The 24,290-nt window shown below is 38.0% G+C and overlaps 1 protein-coding gene and 1 non-coding gene across 2 annotated transcripts in view; both read left to right on the top strand.

Moving 5' to 3' along the window:
* PLCE1 (phospholipase C epsilon 1) overlaps positions 1-24,290 on the top strand; it is a 373,498-nt gene that overhangs the window by 192,440 nt on the left and 156,768 nt on the right. Inside the window, exon 4 of the mRNA XM_077125401.1 lies at positions 16,357-16,673. Within this exon, the coding sequence (XP_076981516.1) occupies positions 16,357-16,673 (317 nt within the window). The remainder of the gene's footprint in view (positions 1-16,356; positions 16,674-24,290) is intronic.
* On the top strand, positions 8,092-8,198 carry LOC143654714 (U6 spliceosomal RNA). Its single transcript, XR_013161906.1, has one exon. It is a non-coding gene; the product is annotated as a U6 spliceosomal RNA (small nuclear RNA).

Here is a 24,290-nt window from a genome sequence, read left to right as displayed (position 1 = left end):
AAAAATGAAGTGTAATAAAAATTACAGTCAGTTAAGAATGGAAGCATTTTTACTACGATACAGCACCATTGTAAAAGTCTCCAAGCTCATGCCAGGGGGTAAATGCTGCTAAATTTCTTCCCCTGAGTCTGGGCATTTGAGTGCACTTGGTGCATGCAGTTGGCTCAGGGAGAGGGCTGGGAGCAAGGCCTCCTCGGGGCTTACATAAAGAATAGATATTGCCCAAATGTGGAAAACCTTTTGGGACATTAAAACCATTAGGGATCCGTAGCCCTGATTTGAACCAAGCAGAATAAACAAACCCCATCCCAAATTGGAACTTGTTGGATGCCTTTCAGAGTTATCCAAGTGGAGAAGCTGGAAGCCTCAAGGGTCTTCAAGGGGGTTAATGTCTTATTCCAGCTGCTTAGCTCAAGTCTGATGAGACTTTATGTGTGTATTGCTCTGTCCTCTTTTTGAAGTATAGAAACACCTCAGATGCTTATCCACCTCAAGTGGATAGCATTCTAAACCTATAATATATACAATCTATATATTTTTTTGCACATGGGATTTAAATCCCAACTTAGATCCCTTGGAAGTATGTTACCTATGCAGGAATTGGGTTGGAAAAGTTCCAGTGAGCATTCATATTTTCCATGGACAGGGTCTTAGTAAGTTCCCAGCCTTGATTTCTATTTTCAATACCTTTTGTTACTCTTTCCAAAGCTTCGCAGTTTGGATAGTTTTGTATATGCAAAGCATAGCAAAACTTAATATCTCTCTCTTCATAATAAAGTGGCATGTTTTCTTTTTAAAGACTCTTTAAATCCATTTTTAAAAGAAGGGAGGGGCTGGGTAGATAGCTCACCTATGTTAAAAATTACTAATGTTCATTGGGGGATAGGAGTGGGGTTGCTGTCGGAGGAGGAATAAAACAATATGCCTGCCTCCCTAATATTCACAATCTATTAAAAGATGGACTTAGAGCAAAGAGTACCTTCCGGGCAATAGCAGGAATAAGGGCTTAGCTATAACATTTGTCTCAGGATGGGGCTGGCAAGATCCCAGGGTTGGAGGAGAGAGGAACATAGAGGGGACTGTGGGAAATGGAGCTGGAAAGGGCACCCAGGTCTGGACGGCTGTTTGGAGCTGTGTGTGGGCACTGGGTCAAGGCAAACCTCAAGAGGACAGGGGACCAGGACACCAGTGCTTCCTTCCTCAGACGCTCAGAGTTTGTCTCTTCCACCCCAGTCAGCACTTCCTAGAATTCCAAGCTGCATCAGCCACAGTCACTACTCACTAGCTCACACAGGTCATCCTGCCTGGCTCAGTTGAATGATACATGAGCAAATTCCTTTGCCCCACCTCAGCTCAACCATGAGAAAGTGAGAATTTTTTTTATGCAAACTTGTGCTTTAAAAGAAGTAAAAATAATAATAATAATAATAATTAAAAAAAAGAAACAAAAGTGAGAAATGATGGAAGGGAGGAAGAGTGGGAAGGAGGTAAGGAAAAAGGGAAAGGAAAAGAAGAGACATATAGATGCACAGAAATAGACATGCTCGGCAAAGCACAGACTTCTTACTTCATTTATCAAAAGCACATCACAAATCAGTATTTCCAGTGGATTCCATTTGTGGGACTTCTAGTTCTTGTTGTCTTCTTTGCCTCTGCCCTGTCTAGACTTGGAAAGATTAAACCAGGAATCTGAGAAAGTCTATTGTGGCATTTTCCTTTTCCCCTCCAAAATCTTTTGACCTCTCCACAGAGGGCCTCATTCCCTTTGGCCCTGGGCTGTGTCACATTCCTATGTGTTTATCATTCTCTCCATCTGTTCACTCAGTGACAGTTACTGAGGACTCCCCTCCACCAGGTGTTAGAGATAGCAACATAAAGGTGTGTCCCCTGCCCTTAGCAGCTTTTGTCAGAGGTTCAAACTATAGTGCTGAAGACAATGAAGCCCGCACCGAAAAGGGACTCAGCCCTGCGTGGAGCCATGATGGTGTCTTTGTAAAAATAATGCATATATTCTACCCAAAGGTGACTTTGATGCTTACTTGGACATAAATTCTGGTGATTTTGTTTGGAAAAAAAAAAGTCAGTCATTTAGCTTTATCACTTTGCACTGAAAAGCAAAAAAAAAAAAAAAAAAAAACCTACATTGCTTTAAAAATATTAAAGCTAATCTTTTCTATTGCACAGTTAATACAAATTAATGAGAAACCATGTGTTTAAGAAGTGACCCATGGTATCATATGGAACTTTGATTTAGGCTTCTGTGTTGAAACTAAATTTTTGAAGGGCAATTTCAAACAGCCATTCTGGGGGACCTCAGATTTGTTTATTCACTTTTCTGAGACTCAGTTTCCTATTTCTGCAAAGTGAAAATAATAGGCTTATCCTGAAAATCATAAGGATATATAGGTATTCCATTTGTTGATTGTGGGCCATTATGGAAATGTAAGCTGCAATTGCTACTTTATTAACTATGATGAGGATGATGATGATGATGTGGTGGTAGTAGTTGTAGTTACGGGTGTGGGTTTGTGAAGCCAACTGGGACTTATTCTTTATTATATCTGGATGCTTCTTTTCTTGAGCTCATGCCCCTGTTGTGATGAAATACCTTCTTAGCGTGCCTTTCAAACATTAATGTGCATACAAGTCTCACAGGGATCTTTTTAAAATGCAGATTCAGATTTGCTAAACCTGTAGCAGGAACCAAGATTCTGCATTTTTAGGGGATTCCCTCACGATGCAGTTGCTCCTGGTCCAAGCTCCTTATTGTGAGTAGCGGGGTTCTAGATTATCTCTGAAAGCCTCCTCTGAGTACCTTCTGGGTCTCTTGGCTTCTGTATCACCCACATTTCCCTGAGGAGAACTAACTTGTCATCTAAGGGCGACAGCTTCTGTGTCAGGTCCATACCTGGCTCTAGAGCACGCTACCTACCCACCTCACACAGTGCAATATCTTCAACCTGCTGCAATACTCTTTAGGTGCTGCCATGCACAGGAAGTAGTATTTTTTATGTTCTCCTCAGATGTTTATTCCACTTTGCATTGAGATCTAATCGTCACCCTGAGGGAAATTCATCCAGCCTATTTCAGTCAGTTCTTTGAACCCTGGCAAATTGAGCTAAACAAGGTAACAGAAAAATACCAGTTTTCCCATTTCTGAAAGTTACATGCTTCATCACTGCAAGTTAACAACACCAGTAACAATAATAATAGCTACCATTTATTGAATCAGGAACTACATGCCCTAACTGTTCTAAGTACTTTACCAACATTAACCGTCTTGTAACTTAAAGTGTGGTTCCAACACCAGAAGAATTTTAGAACCTGCCTGAAACCTCATGAATCATAATCTGCATTTTTGAACAAAATCCCCAGCAAAGACCTGGTTCAAGTCCTAGCTGTGTCACTTATTAATTGTTCAACCTTAATATTTTCCCCTCTGTCTTTCATCTTCAATTCCTTAGTCTCATTCAGTTTCAAGATTAACTTAAAAATACCCCACTTCCCTAAAGGCATTTCAAGGTTGTTTTTGGTGCACAGAGGCTGTCACTGACAATTTTGTCAGGCCCACTCTGAGTGGCCAGCGGAGAGTTCTGGTTGTGGATGGTTCCTTTATAGAAACAAGGGTCCCTTCAAATGAGGAAATTACATATTAATTAGATATACTCTGACAGCTATCAAAAGATATAATCTCCATGTTTTCTTCTTTATACATTTATATCTGTAACTGTAGACTAAAAGGAAATCACCCTGAAAAAAAATAACAGATCAATGTCTAATTAGGCCTTTGACATTGTGAAGGAACCACATGTCCTCTATATATTAATGACCTTTTCTCCCCTTTGCCTATTCTCATGTGCTTAGAAACAAGCATATATTAACTCACCCCTAGCTTATATAACAACCTGCCCAGAATTCATGTGGAAACAAGCAACCCTTGTTATATTAACCACTGTGTTGAGTGTTTTGTGTATGTTGAGTGTTTGTATATGAATGTATACCAAAACAACCTGGTGAGGTAGGATTATGATTCCCATTTCAAGGATGAAGAAACTTAGAGGCCATAATTGGTATTCCTGATAAATCCAGCTATTTAAACATATGTTTACTTTAGTTTCTACTTATAGAGAGACTGAAAATTGACAAGGGGTAAGATAGGTGGTGGTTTTGGCCCCTCTGTTGTACTCAACTATTCCCTTCTGACTCCAAACTTGCCTTCCCCAGTCCACAGACCCAGGCCCCTGTGGTTAGGCTAGAAGGGTGCTCCCATTTTAGATGGCTATTTGAGAAGCACATGGCGATCCCACCCTCTTCCAACCTCAGTTGGAATAATGCTCTTCCAACCTTAGTAGCCAAAGTATTAATTCCACCTACATACGATATTTTGCCTGTGAGTTTGTAGGGAGTTCTCTTGGTCTTTCACAGCAGAGGACAACCAGGAAGTAGTAGATATTCATGCAAATGGTGATTGAGTAAAAGCAAAGAAAGTAGAAAGTGATTAATTCCCACAACTGATGGATAAATGGATGTAAACTCAGTACAGGACATGGTGGAATAACAAATACCTCCAAGATTTTGTATCTGGGGGAATGAACCTGGCACCATAAAAAGAAAATGAAAATATAGATTCGAAATGGATATTTTGAAGCGTTAGGATTGGGTCTTAAGTGAGAGTCCAGAACTGAAGTTACACATTTATATATCATCTGCTTAGCTATGATGGTTAGAGTTGTTGACATGAGCTTTTCTAGGAAAGGAGAGAAAGAGAGATAAGCAGAGTACCGAGACCTGTAGAGGAAAGCTCAGGCTAGGGGGCTGTGAGGAGGACCAGGAAGCAGCACCATGGCTAGAGAATTAATTAGAAAGCCAAAATAATTTAGTGTTTTGAGTCCTGACTCAGAGCACTAAATTATCAAAACACTCTTGTTTATGTTTTGTTTTTTGCCAAAGTTTTTTCCATTGCCAGATTAAGCTTCTTTTGAGATTCTAAGGTCTTAAGAATTACAATATATTTGCCTAAATTTAATCCTTTAGCAGTTGTTACCCAACTTTAACAATAAATAATTGCTGTGCTTTTTGTAAAAAATATTTTTGCAAAGGTACCTTCACGTACCATACAGTCCATCCAAAGTATACAATCAGTGGTTCAGAATATCATCACATAGTTGTGTATTCATCACCTTGATCATTCTTAGAACATTTGCATTGCTCCAAAAAAAGAAAAAAAAAAAAACCTATACATCCCATCTCTTATTTACCACTAGTATTGCAGTCTACCCATTTTTTTTTTTTACCCCTTTAGTCCCTTATTATTTATTTATTTTTGTGCTTATTTTTTACTCATCTGTCCATACCCTGGATAAAGGAAGCATCAGCTATAAGGTTTTCACAATCATGCGGTCACACTGTAAAACTAATTAGTTATATAATCATCTTCAAGAATCCAGGCTACTGGAATACAGTTCAGCAGTTTCAGGTATTTCCTCCTAGCTATGCTAATACACTAAAAACCAAAAAGGGATAGCTGTACAACACATAAGAATATCCTCCAGAATAACCTCTCAGCTCTGTTTGAAATCTCTCAGCCACTGAAACTTTGTCTCATTTCTCTTTCCCTTTTGATCAAGAAGGCTTTCTCAGTCCCATGATGCTGGGTCTCAGCTCAGCCCCAGGAGTTCTGTCCCACGTTGCCAGGGAGAGTTACACTGTGAAAGTCATGGCCCATGTAGCAGGGAAAGAGTGAGTTCACCTGCTGAGTTGGCTTTGAGAGAGAGGCCACATCTGGCAACAAAAGAGGCTCCCTGGAGGTGACTCTTAGGCATAATTATAAGTAGACTTAGCTTTTCCTTTGCAGGAATAAGTTTCATAGGGGCGAATCCCAAGCTAAATTGGTTATCCCCAATGCTTGAGAGAATATCAGGAATTTCCCAAATGGGGAAGTTTAATATTTCCTCCTTTCTCCCCAGTCCTTCAAGGGGACTTTGCAAATACTTTTTATTCTTTGCTCAAATTACTGTGAGATGTATTGGGGCATCACACTAACCTGTAAAAACCAACAAGATCTTACTTCCTGCTCAAGATTCCATGTAATTATGGTATTTAAATAAACCGATCACACAGGTTAAATTGGATACTGTGCTGTTGAAAATATAAATTTTGTGCCAAATAAACATCTCTTCCTTTGGTTTCACACAGAAGTTCAAATTTTAAAATATAATCCTTTACCCGATATTCTGATTTACCTTATCCTATTCAGATCAGCTTCATTCATACCTCTAGTTGAAGTCTGACCACTTTTTCAACTTTTTTAACAGTTGCAATTGGTGTGATTTTAAGAACGCAAATTCCCAGGTCCTGATTTAGCTTTCTTGAGTCACAGTGTCTAGGGGAGAAGACTCACAATCTGTATATTTTACAAATGATCCATGTGATTCTTATGTGGGAAGTTTAGGAAACCCTGATCTGGCAACATTCCCTATACCCCCTATATCAACTCTTCTTAAATCAGTGTGCATCAGAATATGGAGGGGGAGGGGGGATGCCTATTGTAAATTTCAATTCCTGAGCCTGGAATGTGCATTTATGCTATACGTACCTGGTAATTCTGATGCGGGTGGACTCAAAGTTTTGAGGAGAGGAGGACAGTCCCTGGAGTTAGGCTTAACATTATAGATGAACAAATTATCTCCGTCTAACAACTCTATGATTTTTAAAAATTCATCAGGTTATCATATCCCCAAATATATCTTTAGCCATTTTGGCATATCTATTTCTTTCATATTAAAGTTGAGTTTAACTTCAACAGTAAAGATCTACTTAAATCTTCAAACATGGTCCAAAAATCATTAACTGTGTTAATTATTTATAAAACAGCACCTGTACGGCCTTGCCTACTATTAGATTAGTGCCTTCACATAGGTCACACAGTTAGTACTCAGTAAGTACTTGACTTGAAATAGCATCTGGTCAACAAGAGAGGCACTATGAATCCTATGACCTACCAAGTTTGGAGCCCATTTCAGTTAAAAATGGGGAAAGAACTGTTTTGAGTTTGCACATAAATTAAACTCTGGTACTCAGATTACAAGAAATGGTTAAATCATGGACTTTGGTGTTAGGTGGGCCTGGGTGGGAATCCAGATGTGTTTGGGGGCAAATTACTTAATCTCTGTTAGTCTTCTCAGCTACAAAATGGAATACTAATCATACTTAGCCTGCAGAGTTGCTGGGCAGACTAAATTATGTACTTAAATAAAATTTTGCAAGTAAAATGCTTAGTTCAGTGGTGGGCTCTATAAATGCTGGAAAGTAATATTATCGGTATCATTATTGTTGTGCTTTAGGGTAAAAGTTCCCATGCCCAAAAAAGTAAAGTTTCCATGTCCAAATGTGTTTTTCTCATTAAATTCAGTGATTTTGACCCACTCAAAGTCTGGTGCAGGTCATTTCTGTAATAATGTGTTCTAAATCAGAAATAACATGCACAGTTTTTCTTTAAGTCGTAGAGTTATTTTTATTGATCTTTATCTTGTCAGTTGAAAAATGTGATTATAATAATGGAGGTGAATAAAGAGTGTATATTCAACATGGATTTTTTAAAAACTTTTTTTTATTATATAGTATAACATATATAGAAAGCAATCGTTTTCAAAGCACTCTTCAAAAAGTGGCTACAGCATAGATCCCAGAGTTTGTCATCAACATGGGTTTTAAAAATATATTTCCTTTCTTTAAAACCAACATAGTTTTTAAAAATAGCAGAATGTTTGTAATTCGAAGTCATGGTTACAGCCACATCCCAATTTGCCATCTGTTCTTCTCCAATGTACAGATCCCAGTTACAGCCAGAATTGCAAACAAACAATAAATATCTGTTGGTCTTAGAATACTTTTTTCCAGTTAGACTGAACTTAAATGGGTAAGATATTCACGTAAAAAACGAATATACGATTAAACATATGAAAATTAAACAAAGTAATATGTCATTAATTGCATAATATGCAAATAGCATAATCATATTAATAGATGCAGAAAACCATTTGACAAAATCCAACACCCTTTCATGATAAAACCCTCAAGAAACTAGGAATAGTGCTCGCTTCGGCAGCACATATACTAAAATTGGAACGATACAGAGAAGATTAGCATGGCCCCTGCGCAAGGATGACACACAAATTCGTGAAGCGTTCCATATTTAAAAAAAAAAAAAAAAAGAAACTAGGAATAGGAGGAATTTTCCTCAACCTGATAAAGGACATATACAAAAACCCTCAGCTAAGGATGTGAAAAATTGGAACCCTCATGCCTTGTTAGTGGGAATGTAAAATGGTGAAGCCACTGTAGAAAACAGTTTGGCAGTTCCTCAAAATGCTTTATGATATGATTCAACAATTCCATTTCTAGGTGTATACCCAAGATAAATGAAAACTCATGTTCACACAAAACTGTGTACATGAATATTCATAACAACATTAGTCGTAATAACTAAAAATTAGAGACAACCCAAATGCCATCAACTGATTAATGGATAAACAATATGTGGTATATATGTACAATGGAATTTTATTCAGTCATGGAAAGGAATAAAATTATGATACATGCTACAACATGATGAAACTTGAAAACATGCTAAGTGAAAGAAGCCAGAAACAAATAGCCACATATGATATGATACCTACAGAATAGACAAATTCCTAGGGACAAAAAGTAGATTATTGATTGGGGCATATGGGAAGTGATTCTTAATGGGTATCTTCTTTGGGGTGGTGAAAATGCAAAATTTCACAACCTTGTGATATACTAAAAAAATGAGTGAACTATACATTTTTTTTTTTTTGGCATGGGCAGGCACCGGGAATTGAACCCAGGTCTCCAGCATGGCAGGTGAGAACTCTGTCTGCTGAGCCACCGTGGCACACCCATACATTTTTAAATGGTAAATTTTATGGTTTGTGAAGTATATGTCAATAAAGAAAGAATGACAGCTCAGCAAATTTTAGCCTGAAAGGACTTAACTCAGGAGACTTTTGACATCTTGATCAGGTTTGCTGATAATACAAAGCTATAAGGGATGTGAAATGTTGTCTTCATAGAGGGATTAGCTGCACAGTTAAGAACAGACACCACATCAGAGGGTAGCACTGCAGGTTATAAAAAGAAAACAAAAGTTCCCATAACCTGAAATTGTTTGATATATGACTTAGTCTCCCCATCTGACTTCTAAAATGAAAACCTCCAGAATTTCTTCTTCCTCTTTCATATGACAAAATAATGATGCTTAGTTTTTTTCAAACTGCTAATTACATAATGCTGAATATAGACTAAGCATTTTCTCATTTTAATTTCTCTGTCAGTGCTATAAACTAGTTGTTTAATAACTTGCCAAGATCCTGCAGCAGGTCAGTGATTGAGCTGCAGTGACCCCAGATCTGTGTGACTCCCCAAGATATCTCTCATATCCTTGGGAGTATACTCTCTCCATTTTCCTCCCAATTTCTAGAGGACCTTCCTCCTAAGAATTTATAGCACCTGAGATTCTAACAGAGCCAGCAGAGTAGAAAGGGAAAGCCCTGGACAGGGGGTCAGGTGCCTTGAGTTCTGTCCCAGCTTTGCCACTCATCAGCTCAGTGATCTTGGGCAAGCTTTGGCCTCTCAGAGAGAGGTGTGCCTTCTTGATCTGTGAATTTGGAAAATTAGTCCCAAGAAGGCCTGAATACCTGTAGTTTGTTCCCACCCCAGCATTCAGTCTTGTTTACCTATCACTGATAAAACCTCAGAGAGAGAGAGAGAGAGCAAGAGAGAAAGAAAGGAACAAACCTTCAAGACAGTGTGGAGCTTTGGTGTCAGCTGATGTGGCTCCAAGTCCTCCTTCCATCACAAATTTCAGTGTGATGTTGAACAGTTTCCTTAACCTGTGTCCCAGTCCGCTATAATGGGGATAATGATAGCATCTGCCACATAGAGTAGTTGAAAGGACTGAATACAGTCTCTGTAGAAAGCTTATCCTAATTCCTGGCACATAGTATTTGGGTGGCTATTATATTATTCACTATTACTATTAAATTCTTCTAATTATAACATACAGGCATCAAATCCCTCAAGAGCAATCAATGTGTGTTAAGGAGCTCTGCCAAATGGGACTCTGGAGCTCAGGTGGCTTGCTTGGACTTAGTTCGAGTACCCATATCTACTGCGTCAGCCATCACTCCAAGCTGTGCTGCTGGATGAAAGGACATCAGATTGTCACCAGCCATCCAGAGTTCCCCTCCTGTTAATTTTGAGTCAGTTATGCCATTTTCCCCTACACTGGACAACACATTATTACAATTTACCATATTAACTTTGGCTCAATTAATTTTGTTTACTCAGTGTAATCAGAAATTGATAGGCAACCAGTGAGAGAGAGTGATAAAAGAGCTCACTGTGGTACTGCGAAAAGAAAAGGTGAGAAACTACTGCTCCCTGGAAATTTCCCAATGTGGATTGGAATTTTCTCTCTCTATGTTATTATGTAACATAATAAGTGCATATAAAGATGTAGTATAAGATTGTGTATGATAGTGTTATTTATAATATAAAAAATTGTAAACATAATATTGACTACCAAGGAGCCATTAAAAATAAAGTAGTAGAAGACCACTCTTCGATTTAGGAGAAAGGGATTTTGGTTTTTTTTCTTAAAATATGTGTCTATAATCCCAATATTACAAATATTTTGTGTCAGTATAGAAAAAGCATGCATTACAACAAAAATATTAACGGACATTATTTCTCAGTGTAGAGTTATTGATGAAATTTAATTTTCTCCTAAAGTATAAATGCTTTCTACATTTTCCACATTTCCACAGTGAGCGAATACTTGTTTAGAAATCAGTAGCAAAGGTTACGTTTATTAATGAGAATTCTTTTATACTTTTTTCTGCTGGTGAGGCTTTTGGTCCAGTAAACTATTTTTCTGAATATGTCGTAATTCATGATCTGGGCATATTATTTTTCTCTTTTTCTAAGTACTGTTTTAGAAGTAATATGAGTCATTGATTTTGTGCATTCATCTTTTTTATGTAATACTGAGGACAGGACAGGCACATGTGTTACAAGATCGACTGGTTATTCTGAAAACCAATAACAGAAATCAAGAAAGAATTATCAATTAGCTAACCTGTTTCTGAACTCATCACTTCCCCCTTTGAAAGCAGTTTTCAGCTCTGCCTGAGATGTAGTGTTAAACAAACTTGGAATCTTTTATAAAAAGAAATCAGTGTTGTTGCCTCTGCTATCTTATTTTATATAATTGGAATTGTGCCATCCAAGAACTATTAAATTGTGCAGTTGATGAATCAGATGTTTAACTTTAAAAAATCAGCTGTTTATAATATTAATTCAAATCAAAGGAAAATGAATGGAGTAGATAGATTAAAGGTTTTTCATACTTCTCTAACTGTAATTTGAAGTAGCTTTACGAAATGAATATTGAAATATGTATGGGGAAAAATCTGAACATTCCAAATGCTGAACTAATTTGTATCCATTAAAAGACTGATATTTTATTCTCTGGAAGAATTTTTCAGATATCTTCTTTATTTACTTTTAAAAAATACTGTTACATGTGCATCAGAAAAAAATTAAAACAGAACCGTGTAATATTTATGTACTGTTAATAGTTTGGTGTATACTGTATTGATATACAAATATTTACCTACATTTATAAAATTCTTTTCCCCCAGTAGGATCATATTTCATTGTTTGACAACTGATTTTTTTGCCTAATTAAACATGAGCAAATTTCAGTTTCAGTACAGATCAATTTACTTCACTTTGTATTTTCAGAAGAATTTTGTTTTTGTTTAAATTTTTTATGCTCTCCTTTATTGCTGTTCCCAATAGTCTCTAGACTTTGCTTTTTCTTAAACTTTTTCTTGTGAAATACTCTTTATTTCTTGTAACACCATGTGATTCATATCTCAAGATCTATTATAGTTTCCAAGATTTCTTTTCATCTTATGTTAATTATTTATTATATTCCTTTATTTCTCCTCTTACATGTTAGGTTAAATGTCTCTCTACTAAGCCTGCGAGTTACTTTTATTTCTTCTGCAGTGTTGTATTTTGAAACCATATCTTAGAAGTAGTTACTTCTGGGAAGTAATTCCACCCATGTACACAAATTATCAGTCTCCAGAAACTGCAGCTGGTCTCTGTCATCAGCCCTCATGCTGACACTGATTTTCAGGAAATCCAGTTATTTTCTAGAGTCATTAAGAACTTGGAGAGTGAGGTCATGTAAGGTAGTTTTGTACATCTGCCTTATTTTAATTATTCCAAATATGAGCCTAGAGAGATTCAAATATAAATTTCTTACTCACCTGCTCATCTTTCAAGATCAAAGAAAAATAATAATTTGGATATATGGATTTTATGGAGAAGACAAGACAATTTTGCTAAAATATGTTATATCAGCAGAGAGCAATATAGCTCAAAATTTAAAGCTTTCTCCTCATATATTTTTTTAGATTGTTACCCCAAAAAGGGGAACAACTCACTCAATTAAGTAACAAATGCCAGCAAGCACTTTTCCTGAGTTGTGCTTCAAAGGCAGTTTGGCTACCTTAGAGAAGATGAGTGCTGGGTCGAACATCAGAGCCCAGAAATCATCAATGGAAATGCCCTGTCAACATGTGACCAAAGCAGGATGATCTCCCAGGATGGTCTTGGTTCCCACTTTTTTGGTCATACAATCCTTATTGGTTTAATCTTTACATTGGACTAGAAAATACTGGTCACCATACTTCTAAAAGTTGACGCTGTGAGTTGCCATTGCCAAAGAGATTTGAGGCAGTTTGGAATTTCCTTTGATTGAGAAGGCGTGTAATTAAACAATTATCCATTCATTCATCTTCTTAAATATTGTAGAAGTCTGTAAACATGAGCCCAATGTCTTGAAGCCTCTCTCATCAAGAGGTGGAGTCTATTTCCCTACCTTTGGAATCTGGACTTATCTTATGACTTACAATCTACCACACTGTTTTACATATATAACTGAATAGACAATTTTAATTAATTGTGTTTTCAATCTAGGACACTAAGGACTATGAGAATAAATATGATTATTCGTGTCTTCAAAGAGCCTACAATTTAGTGGAAGAAATTAAAAAAAAAAAAAAGCAAACCATTGATTATAGTACAGTTTGCTAAGAGTGATGGAGATAAACAGGGTTCTGTGAAAATTCAGAGAAAAATTAAATTCCTCACAGTGATCAGGAATGACTTCCACATGTGATGATATTTGATCTCAGTTGTAAAGATTGAGCAGAGGGTCTTAGGGGACTTGGGGGAAGGTAGGGTGCCTATTCCTGGCAGAGGCACCTGGGGGTGGGTGGCTGTACTGGCATGAATTAAGGTGACCTACAAGTACTTATGTATGACTGTAGTGGAAAGTGCATGGGGTAATGACAGAAAAGAAGGCTCAAGAAAGAAATAGAAGCCAGATTCCAAAGTGCTTTGTGTTCCAAGCTAAGGAGTTTGGACTTTATGCAAAGAGGGAGAGAAGCATTAACGGGTATTAATCAGGGGAGTGGAATCCTCTGGTTGGCTTTGTAACCAGGTGGAGGTGGGGTTGGTTTATATCGATGGGGACCAGACTGGCAAGAAGTGACACAATGTGAACCAAGTCAGGGGCGGTGGGGATGGAAAGAAGCAGATGGATTGGGAGGTTACTATTAAGCCACTGACATACAGTTCAACTGCTCTCTAGTGAAGATAAAAAGAAAAAAATCTAAGGTTTGGATGTATAAAGTGACAGCACCTTAGCTTGTCTCTGTAGGATATTTTTTCTTGACCTTGCCTGATATTGAGAGCCCATGTAGGCTGAATTTATGTTCCTTTGTCATTTTCTGTGCATATAAAGATGTCTGTCTGGCCCTGCTTTGTATTGTTGATTTGGTTGTTTTTTTTCGATTTCCAGAAATTTGAGTTGATTGTTTCATCTTTTTTGGTCAGAGGTCAGACCAACACTATCTGGGAACTCTTTCAAGAGAGCTAGTAAAGAAGTTTAGAGAGCAGGCTATGGAGTCAGACTGCTTAAATTTAACCACAACTCTGCCTCCTGTAGGCGTGGCTTTAAGCAGTCTTCCTCATCTGTAAAGTGGGAATTATGAGTAGCCACCTTATAGGGTTATTGTGAGAACTAAATGAGTTATTACATATCAACTATCTAGAACAATAGCTGGCACATTTTTAGGCTCACTATCATTGTAATTTTTATTGAGCCAGTCATTTTTTTTTTTTTAGGTTAAATAATATGCCTAATGATAACCGCAACTGTTCTCCCAGGAATATTTTTTCAGTGTTCCGAAAGTACCTGCCTTTTTATCAAATAATTGGTTTCACAAGAAATTATTAAAATATGCTGGGTAAAGCTTGATTCATTTGGCCTATAGAAATATATTAAACTGATGGCTGGCCAAAGAGTCTATTCAGCAGACTAGCACTGTTATTTAACAAAATGCATCTGGATGGAATCCCAAAGCAAAGTTTATATGATGCTTCATTCTTTCAGTGCATTAAATGGCTTTTGTTGAGAATCATATTTCTACTCTAAATTGGAGAAGAAATTGATTTGAATCCAAATCTTTTGAATAATGCACTTGTGTATTGGGCTCGTTTCATGAATATTTTGGGTATTTGGGAGTGCTGTCTCAGAAACAATGGGTTGTTTGAAGGCACAGAGTGAAATCTCGAGAAAACCACTATTGAATGGCTAAAACAGAAGCTCTAAAACAACCCTGTTTTCCTCCCTTCCTGCTGTGCAGAGGGAAGGCCAAATGAAATTATGACTCTCACTTTGGCCCCCAAAACAGGTCCATATTTCTTTCTTCATCCTTCAGTTAAGTTTAGTTCAACAAGTATATTCAAATGCTGTACTCTGTGTAAGGCACTATTCACCAGAGGGATTACCACAATGAATGGGATGCAGACCCTGCCTTACTTTAATGGAGAGACAGACATGTAAAGAAATATTTTTGAATACAAGATAGATTAAAATATGTTCTATCTCTCCACAACATTATAAATTCAGAGGTAGGAGCCACTAATTACAGAGTAAAGAGTCAGGAAAGGCTATATGGAGGAGGAAGTGTTAGAGCAAGATAAAGATTTTGAACAAAATAAGGGGAAGGGTATTCTAGACAAAGAACACCAAAGCCATAGAAGTATAGTAGCAGGAAATGTGTTGATTTACATGCACATAATCTCATGCTATTTTTATGTGGTGGGATGTGTAGAGGGACTTGGGCAAGGAAGACATTCTGGGACCTGAGATCAGAAGACATTGAGTGAGAAGTATGAGTTCTATGCTATGAGCCCCAGGAAACCCTTGCAGGTTTTTAAAAGGTCAGTAATATCTAGTATCTTAGGAACATCATTTTTGCCACAGTGTGATAAATATCCACATGATCAGAGGCAGAGAAACCAGTTAGGGAGCAGTTAAGGTAGTCACATGGGAGATGACAGCATGTGCAGAGCCTGGATGATGGACTTGATAACAAGGGTATTTATTGTGAAATTGGAGTCTACAGGATTCAGGTAGGGGTATGCGGGATGAGGGAGAGGAATGTCAGAGATGATTCCAAAGGTTCTCATTTAAATGACTGGATAGATGGAACCATTAACTGAGATAGGAAACATAGGAGGAGAGTAGGTTTACACTACCAGCTGTTGACCAAGGAATAAGATTTTTATTTATTTAGAGACATTTCCCTATTAACTGTCTGTCCTTCCTTACTTTTGTAGCTGGTTCTTTCCCTTCAAACCCCAAAATGGATTTCATTGGAATTAGAATCTTTGATTAAGTAGAGTTAGCAAAGTATACCATGAAATTTCAAAATTTTGAAATCTTCTGTGCAGAGGGTCCCTAGATCCCCATATCTTCTGCCTGCTTACACATAATAGGCATATTCATGCATATGCCTCCTCACCCCCACAGCCTTTTCCCCTCTCCTATTTCCATTAGCTATGCCCACACCCACCCTCAATACCCCTCCTCATTTCTCTTCATTCTAAGGGTTAGCAAAGGAGAATGAGGAACTAAACGGCTTATTTTACTTCTCTGCAAAGTGTCACAGTGAACTGATTGAGCAACAGTGTGCTAGATCAGGGCTGCTTCTGAAATAGAATAGCAAGCTTCCTGGGGGGAAGAACAGAGCAGATACCTGAAAGGTTTCAATAACAAAGAAGATAATAGCTATTTACAGTGCAGTATTCTTGGTTCAGAGACTTAAAAGATTTTGAATGGCTCTCAAGTAAGTATCTACTGTAGAGGAGACAGCGTTTGAATAATCATGACTTTTGTGACTATTTCAGAGCGCCAAACAGGCATCTCCATGGCCAATTCCACTGTCCTCCCTTCAAGTACAGCTGGGATCAGTAAGGAACTGATTGATCTGCAACCTCTCATCCAGTTCCCAGAGGAAGTTGCCAGCATCCTGACCGAGCAGGAGCAGAATATTTACCAAAGGGTCTTGCCAGTTGACTACCTTTGCTTCTTAACCCGAAACTTGGACTCTCCTGAATGCCAAAGGTCCCTACCCTGCCTCAAAGCATCCATCTCAGCATCGATTCTTACCTCCCAGAAAGAAGAACACAATACCCTTGAAGATCTTGTGATGAGATTTAATGAGGTAAGAATCCACCTTTCCATGGTTTGGAATTAGAGTCTTTGAGAAAGGAGAGTTAGCAAAGTATACAATGAAATTTTAAAATTTTTAAATCTTGTGTGCAGAGAGTCCCTAAATCTCCAGATTTTCTACATACTTACACACATGCAGGTTGGTTATTTATAACTAGATCACCAATAGATGATTTTAAGCATGTTTCTCCCTTAAGGTTTGTCTGTTACTGATGTCTCATCTACTCGTCTGTCTGTCTTTCTACTTCCATAATGGCTGTTTTTCTTTCCAGCTACCCTGAAGCCTAATTGATCTTATCCCATTCCATATTATTACCGTGTCCACCAATTCTCCTCCTTTTGAACAAGACTTTTGCTCCCCATCACCACCTTTCCTCAACCCTTGCCAAAATATTCTCTCTGAGCCCAATTTCAAATATTTCTCACAGGTGGTTTTTATTTCTTTTATATTTTTATTGAGATATTTTCACACTCATACAGTCCATCCAAAGTATACAATTAATGGCCCACAGGCTTATCATATAGTTGTACACTCATCACCATGATCATTTTTAGAACATTTGCATGACTCCAGAAAAAGAAATTTAAAAAAAAGGAAAACTCATGCATCCCATACCTCTTACCCCTCCCTCTCATTGACCATTAGTATTTCAATTAACCCAATTTTTTTTTACCTTTTATCCCCCACCCCCATTATTTATTTATTGTCCTTATTTTTTTTCTCATCTGTCCATACCCTGGATAATGAGAACATCAGCCACAAGGTTTTACAATCACATGGTCACATTGTAAAAGCAATACAGTTATGCAATTATCTCTAAGAATCAAGGCTACTGGAATACAGTTCAGCAGTTTCAGGTACTTCTCTTTAGCCACTCCGATACACCACAAACTAAAATGGGATATTTATATAATGTGTAAGAATAACATCCAAGATAACCTCTCGACTTTGAAATCTCTCAGCCACTGTAACTTTATTTCGTCTCATTTTCTCTTCCCCCTTTTGGTTAAGACTTCTTTCTTGATTGCATATCGGTTCCTAACTCATTCCAGGGAGTTTTGTCCCACACTGAGAAGGAAATTTACACCCCCGGAAGTCATGGCCCAAGTAGGGGGGAGGGCAGTGAGTTGGCTTTAAGAGAGAGAGGCTATATCTGAGCAACAAAAGAGGTTCTCTTGGGGGTGACTTTTAGGCACAATCATAAGCAAGCCTAGTTTCTCCTTTTCAGGAGTAAGTTTCATAGGGTTGAACCCCAAGATCAAGGGCTCAGCCTATAGAATAGGGTGTCATACTGCTTGCGAAAATATCAAAAATTCGTTAGATGTGGGATATTTAACATTTCCTCCTTTCTCCTAAGTCCCCCAAGGGGACTGCAAACACCCTTTATTCTTTGCTCAAATCACTCTGTGATGTATCAGGGCACCATACCAGTCTGTACAAACCAACAAGATCTCCTGCCCTATTCAAGATTCCTTGTAAATATGGTGTGAAATAAACTGACCATATAAGTTAAAGTGTATAATGTACTTCCCCAAATATAAATTTTGCACCAAATAAACATCTCTTACTTTGGTCCCACACAGAAGTCGAAGTTTTAAAATATGGACCATATCATCCTTTACCCTGTATTCTGATTTACCTTAATCCTATCCAGGTCAGCTTCATTCATATCTCTAGTCAAAATCTGATCACTTTTTCAACCTTTTAAACAGTCTCACAGGTGCTTTTTTTGGCATGTGCAGGCTCTGGGAATCAAACCTAGGGCTCTGCATGTCAGGCAAGAATTCTACCACTGAGCTACCCTTGCACTGCCTCACAGGTGCTTTTAAGACCAGATATCTCAACTTTGAGTTTTGAAAACATTATACCTGGCTGCATCCCCTTCTACTACCAGACCTCCTTGGCAGAAAGTTAGAAACCAATACACCTGGGTCAGGAGGAGAGGAGGAACGGTAAGCTTGAGAGTCACTGAACCACTCCCTCTCCCTTCATCCTGTCAAGATTTTCAGCCCCAGAGAAGTCACTCCAAAGCCTCTGAAGCCAGTTCCAAAGAGGGTAGGCAGATCCAACCAGATTCAGAGAAAAGTTTAGGATGGAAGCCCTGTAAAGGATCTGCGGACTCACTGGGAGGTAAACTGTTAATGGCTGGATATCCCTGTGGCTCTGGGGCAAATAGAAGAACTGGGTGGAGAGGTGTGTCCCCAGGAAGTGTTGAGGTCAGGGAATGCTGCTCTCTTGGGCTGACCCTTTCTCCCCATGCTGTAACCCCATACCCAGAGTTTTCTGTTATTTTTCAATTTCATATTTTAATGTTTTTCTTATGAAATATAATATATATACAAAAATAAGCAAAAGCAATAATTTTCAAAGTACATTTTAACAAGTAGTTATAGAAGAGATTTCAACATCTGATATGGATTACCATTCCACAATTTCAGGTTTTTCATTCTGGTTGCTCCAAAAGACTGGAGGCTAAAAGAAATATCAATATAGTGATTCAGCAGTAAGACTCATTTGTTAACTCCTCCTTCTCCTTTGATCTTTCTCACATCTAAAATGTCTATGCACATTTTAACTTTTTCATTTGAAAAGGGGTATCGACAGTATAGAATGGGAGATGAAATTAATTGGTATTCTTGGAGAGGCTGGCCCCTCTGTGTTTCAGGATTTATCTGGGCTAGGAACCCTCTGGAGGTTATAGGTTTCAGAAAAGTAAGCTTTGCACATGAAAATTTATAGTGTCTCTATTAGAGCTCTATGTGTTCTTTAGGGTTAACAGGATTGATGTTGGTTGGGGGTTGGCAAACCATGGCAATTAGCAATATTAGCTAAAGCTTGCATAGGAGTAGCCTTCAGAATTACCTTTCAACTCTGTTTGAACTCTCTTAGCCACTGATATCTTGTTTTGTTACATTTCTTTTCTCTGGAAGACATTTTCTGTCCCATAGTACTAGGGCCAGACTTATCCCAGGGAGTCATATCCCACATTGTCAGGGTAACTTTCATACCTGAATGTCGTGACCCATGTAGGGGCAAGGGTAATGATTTTTCTTGCAGAGTTAGGCTTAAAGAGAAAGAGACCAAATGAGTCCTGAAATGCAGAGGGGCCAGCATCTCAAGAACATCAACTAATTCCATCCCCCTATCCCGTATTATCAACAGCCCCTTCCAATATGAAAAAGTTAGAATGGGTATAGCTCAAATACCCCTAAAGAGTGGGAGAAAGATCAAAGGTGATGGTGGAGTTATACAGAGAAGTTAGGGTTTAACAAATGAGTATGATTGCTGAATCATATATTCTTTTAGTCTGGTACCTTAGAGCAGCTAGAAGTAAAAAACCTAAAATTGTAACCCATACCAAACTCTGAAATCTGTTCTACAACTAATTGTTGTGAGGTACTTTGAAATGTGTTGCTTTTTTTATATATGTTATTTTATATATGTATATAATATATATATATAAAATATATATATAAAATATATATATTTCTTTTGGAGCATCTAGAAGAAACAATATAAAATAGTGGAATGGTAACCCATAACAAACTCTGAAGTCTGTTCTGTAACTACTTGTTGAAGTATATTTTGAAAATCATTGCTTTTTTTTTTTTCTTTGTATATATGCTATATTTAACAACAAAAATGTTTAAAAAAGAGAAGCCACATCTGAGCAACAAAAGAAGTTTCCTGGAAGCAACTCTTAGGCCTAATTAAGGGTAGTCTAAGCTCAAAGTCAAGGGCTTGGCTTATTTTCTTGGACATCCCTAATGTTTGAGAGAGTACCAGGGGTTTCCCAGATGGGTAAGTTTAATCACTCCATTTTTTTTTCAGTCCCTCAAGGGACTCCACCAGTTTTTGTTTTTGTTCAAAAAAACAAAAATAAATAAATTTCCAAGTACTTTTTTTTTTTGCATGGGCAAGCACTGGGAATCGAACCCGGGTCTCTGGCATGACAGGCAAGAACTCTGCCATTGTGCCACCATCGCCCACCCTATTTTAACAAGTAGTTGTGGAACAGATTTTAAAGTTTGCTAGGGGTAACAGTTCCACGATTTTTTGCTTTTTCTTCTAGCTGCTCCAAGACATTGAAGATCAACAGAAATATCAGTATGATACAGCAGTCATACTTATTTGTTAAACCCTGTATTCTCTGTTATACTCCTCCTTCTCTATAATGAACATATAAATATATATATAAGCAATAAATTTCAAAGTACATCACAACAATTAGTTATAGAACAGATTTCAGATTTTGGTATGGGTTATAATTCCACAATTTTAGATTTTTAGTTCTAACTGTTCTATGGTACTGGAGGCTAAAAGTAATATCAACATAATGATTCAGCAGTCATACTCAGTTGTTAAACCTGACCTTCTCTATATAACTCCACCATCACCTTTGATCTCTCTCCCACTCTGTAGGGGTATTTGGCCTACGCCTGTTCTAACCTTTTCATGTTGGGAGGGGCTGTCAATAATATGGGATAGGGGGATGGAACTCTGGAAAGGCTGACTGTACTGCGTTTCAGGACTTACCTGGTTCAAGGACCCATCTGGAGGTATAAGTTTTGGAAAATTACCCTAGTGCATGAAACCTTTGTAGAATCTTATATAATGCCCTAGGTGTTCTTTAGTATTGGCAGGAATGGTTTTGGTTGGGGTTTGGCAACTTATGATAGGTAGCAATGTCTAACTGAAGCATGCATAAGAGTGACCTCCATTGTAGCCTCTCAACTCTATTTGAACTCTCTTGGCCTCTGATACCTTATTTGTTGGACTTCATTTGCCTTCTTTTTGTCAGGATGTATTGTTGATGCCACAATGCCAGGGTGAGGCTTATCCCTGAGAGTCATCTCCCTCACCTCCAGAGAGACTTTCATCCCTGGATGTCATGTCCCATGTAGCGGGGAGGGCAGTGGTTTCTCTTCCAGAGTTGGGCTTAGAGACACAGGACACATCTGAGCCACAAAAGAGATCCTCTGAAGGTGACTCTTAGGCATACTTATGGGTATGCTAACGTTTTCTGCCACATGCATGAGCTTCACAAGAGCATGATCAAGGGCTTGCCTATTGATTTGGGTGTCCTTTGTATTTGATGCGGTATCCAGGGTTTCCCCGATGATGAAGTTTAATAGTTCCATAATTTTTCTCCCAACCCACAAGGGACTTTGCCAATACTTTTTGATTATCTGCTTATTATACTCTGGGTTATATCCAGGCATTATATTATGCTATACAGGATTAAAGGCTCTCATTCTTATTTTAGCCCCCCTGTGTTTGGATTGTTTAAATGATCTTTCCTGACAGGTTGAGTTAGAGTATGTGCTGCAGAAAATTTACGTTCTGGAGATAATAAAACTTTCTTTGGTCTCAAAGAGTTGGTGAAGTTTTAAAATACAGGCAATGTCTTCCTTACCCCTGTATTCTGAATTACCTGAATCCCAACCTGAGCAGCTTCATTCTTATCTCTAAATACCAGGTTATACGTATACAAAACATCCCTTCAAAAACCAGAAATAACAATTGCCACATTGGACTAAATATGACTGCCATAAGCGCTTACAGTCTGGGCCCCAGTTTTCTTACAAGTATTTCTAAATGGAATCATACAATATTTGCTCTTTTGTTTCTCCTTATTTTGACTCATCGAATGTCCCATAGGTTCATACACAATGTTGCATGCCTCACAACTTTGTTCCTTTTTGTAGTAGCATCATGTTCAATCATGTTTACACCATCATTCACCAGTCTACTTCCCAGCCAGTGTTATCTTTCAGCTACCTCCATCTACAGGGCCTCATATATGATGTCCAAAGTTAACAGTCCATCAACACTCTCAATTTTAGATAATTACGTTGTTCCCAAGAGAAGGATAATCCATAAACACAACCTCACCAAATAGAAAATCCAAACTTCCCCCTAACTCTTGATCTTCCCCATATTATATACCCCTGGTATTGGTGTGATCTGTGGATGTTTCCCTGTTAAAGATAGCCCACAGCATGCAATAGCATTTTTCCTCCTCTACCCCAAAATTACTCTTCGTATAAGTAGAATCTTAAACAAAGATTAATCTTAAAAAAAAAAAAACTACCTATGCAGTAGTTGATGTAAGAATTTATCTGTATTTGTAGTGTTAAGTGGTGAGACACATGAGTCTATACAACCCTTTTCAATCATGTTCCTCTTCAGTATGGTAATAAGACTTATGGACCTTCTAGTAAACCACCTTCACTTCTGTCTATTCCCTTATGATTAAATTCAACCTCATTAGCTAACTCGTCACCCATCACAAGCTTCTTTGTATCTCTAGGTCCCCTATATTCTGTATCGAAAGCCTCTGATTTTATCTTTCCCATGGTCATAAAAGTGGAATCACACAGCATCTATCTTTTCATGCCTGGCTTATTTCACTGAGCATTATGTCCTCAGGGCTTATCCATCTTGTCATGTGCTTCAGGAAGTCGTTTCGTCTTATTGCTGCATAATATTCCATTGTATATTTATATACAACATTTTGCTAATCCACTCATCTGTTGATGCGCAACTGGATTGTTTCCATCTTTTGGCGATTGTGAATAGTGCCGTTATGAACACCGATGTGCAAACCTCCATTTGTATCACTGCTTTCAGCTCCTCTGCGTATATACCAAGTAGTGGTATTATTGTCAGGTCATAGAGCAACATGCTGTTTAGTTTTCTGAGGAACTGCCAGACTGTCTTCCATAGCAGTTGTATCATTACGCATTCCCACCAACAGTGCATAAGTGTCCCAATTTCTCTACATCCTCTCCAACATTTGTAGTTTTCTGTTTGTTTAATAGCAACCATTCTTATGGGTATGAGGTGGTATCTCCTTAGAGTCTTGATCTGCATTTCCCTTATAGTTACTGAGAATGAGCATCTCTTCATGTGCTTTTTAGCCATCTCTCTTTGCTCTTAAAAAAATGTCTATTCATATCTTTAGCCCATTTTATAAATGGGTTGCTTGTTCTTTTATTGTTGTGTTGTATGATTCTACCAGTGCTTTTAAATTATCAGCCCACCAGAGTCTGGGATGTTTTCTATTCTAAATTTTATTCCTGTATACTTAATTTCATGAAAATAACTCTGTGTATTTTTTTGTTTGTTGATTGAACACCACAAATACCACAGTATCCTATTGTAGTCATTTGGTAAATGCTAAGTATATTGCTTCTATTCTGGGTCATATATATCTCTGATTCCCACAGGATCATTTAGCCTTTGTTATTTAACCTCTTTCACTTTCCAGCTTCTGTGGCCTGCCATTGATGACCCTAATGGCTGTAAATGTCAGTGACCATGATAAGGCCTGGTGGATGCAGTAAATGTTAGAGATTGAGCTCAAGCTGTTCTGTGCCCAGCTGTGCCCTGAATACCATTCCTCAAAGAGAGATCTGTTATCCATAGGCTTGGTCTGTATGCATCTAGCACAGTCATGCTAATCATTTCACATGCACCTCTTATTTGCATCTGGCATTATTCCCATTTCACCAGTGGGGAAACTGAGGCACAGGGTGATGAAGCCATGTTCCCAGGATTATTGGCAGATAAGCAATACTAAAATCATACCCACGTAGTCAGGCC

Source organism: Tamandua tetradactyla, chromosome 13 (assembly GCF_023851605.1).
Source record: "Tamandua tetradactyla isolate mTamTet1 chromosome 13, mTamTet1.pri, whole genome shotgun sequence".
NCBI lineage: Eukaryota > Metazoa > Chordata > Mammalia > Pilosa > Myrmecophagidae > Tamandua > Tamandua tetradactyla.
This window is presented reverse-complemented; position numbering and strand designations above follow the sequence as displayed.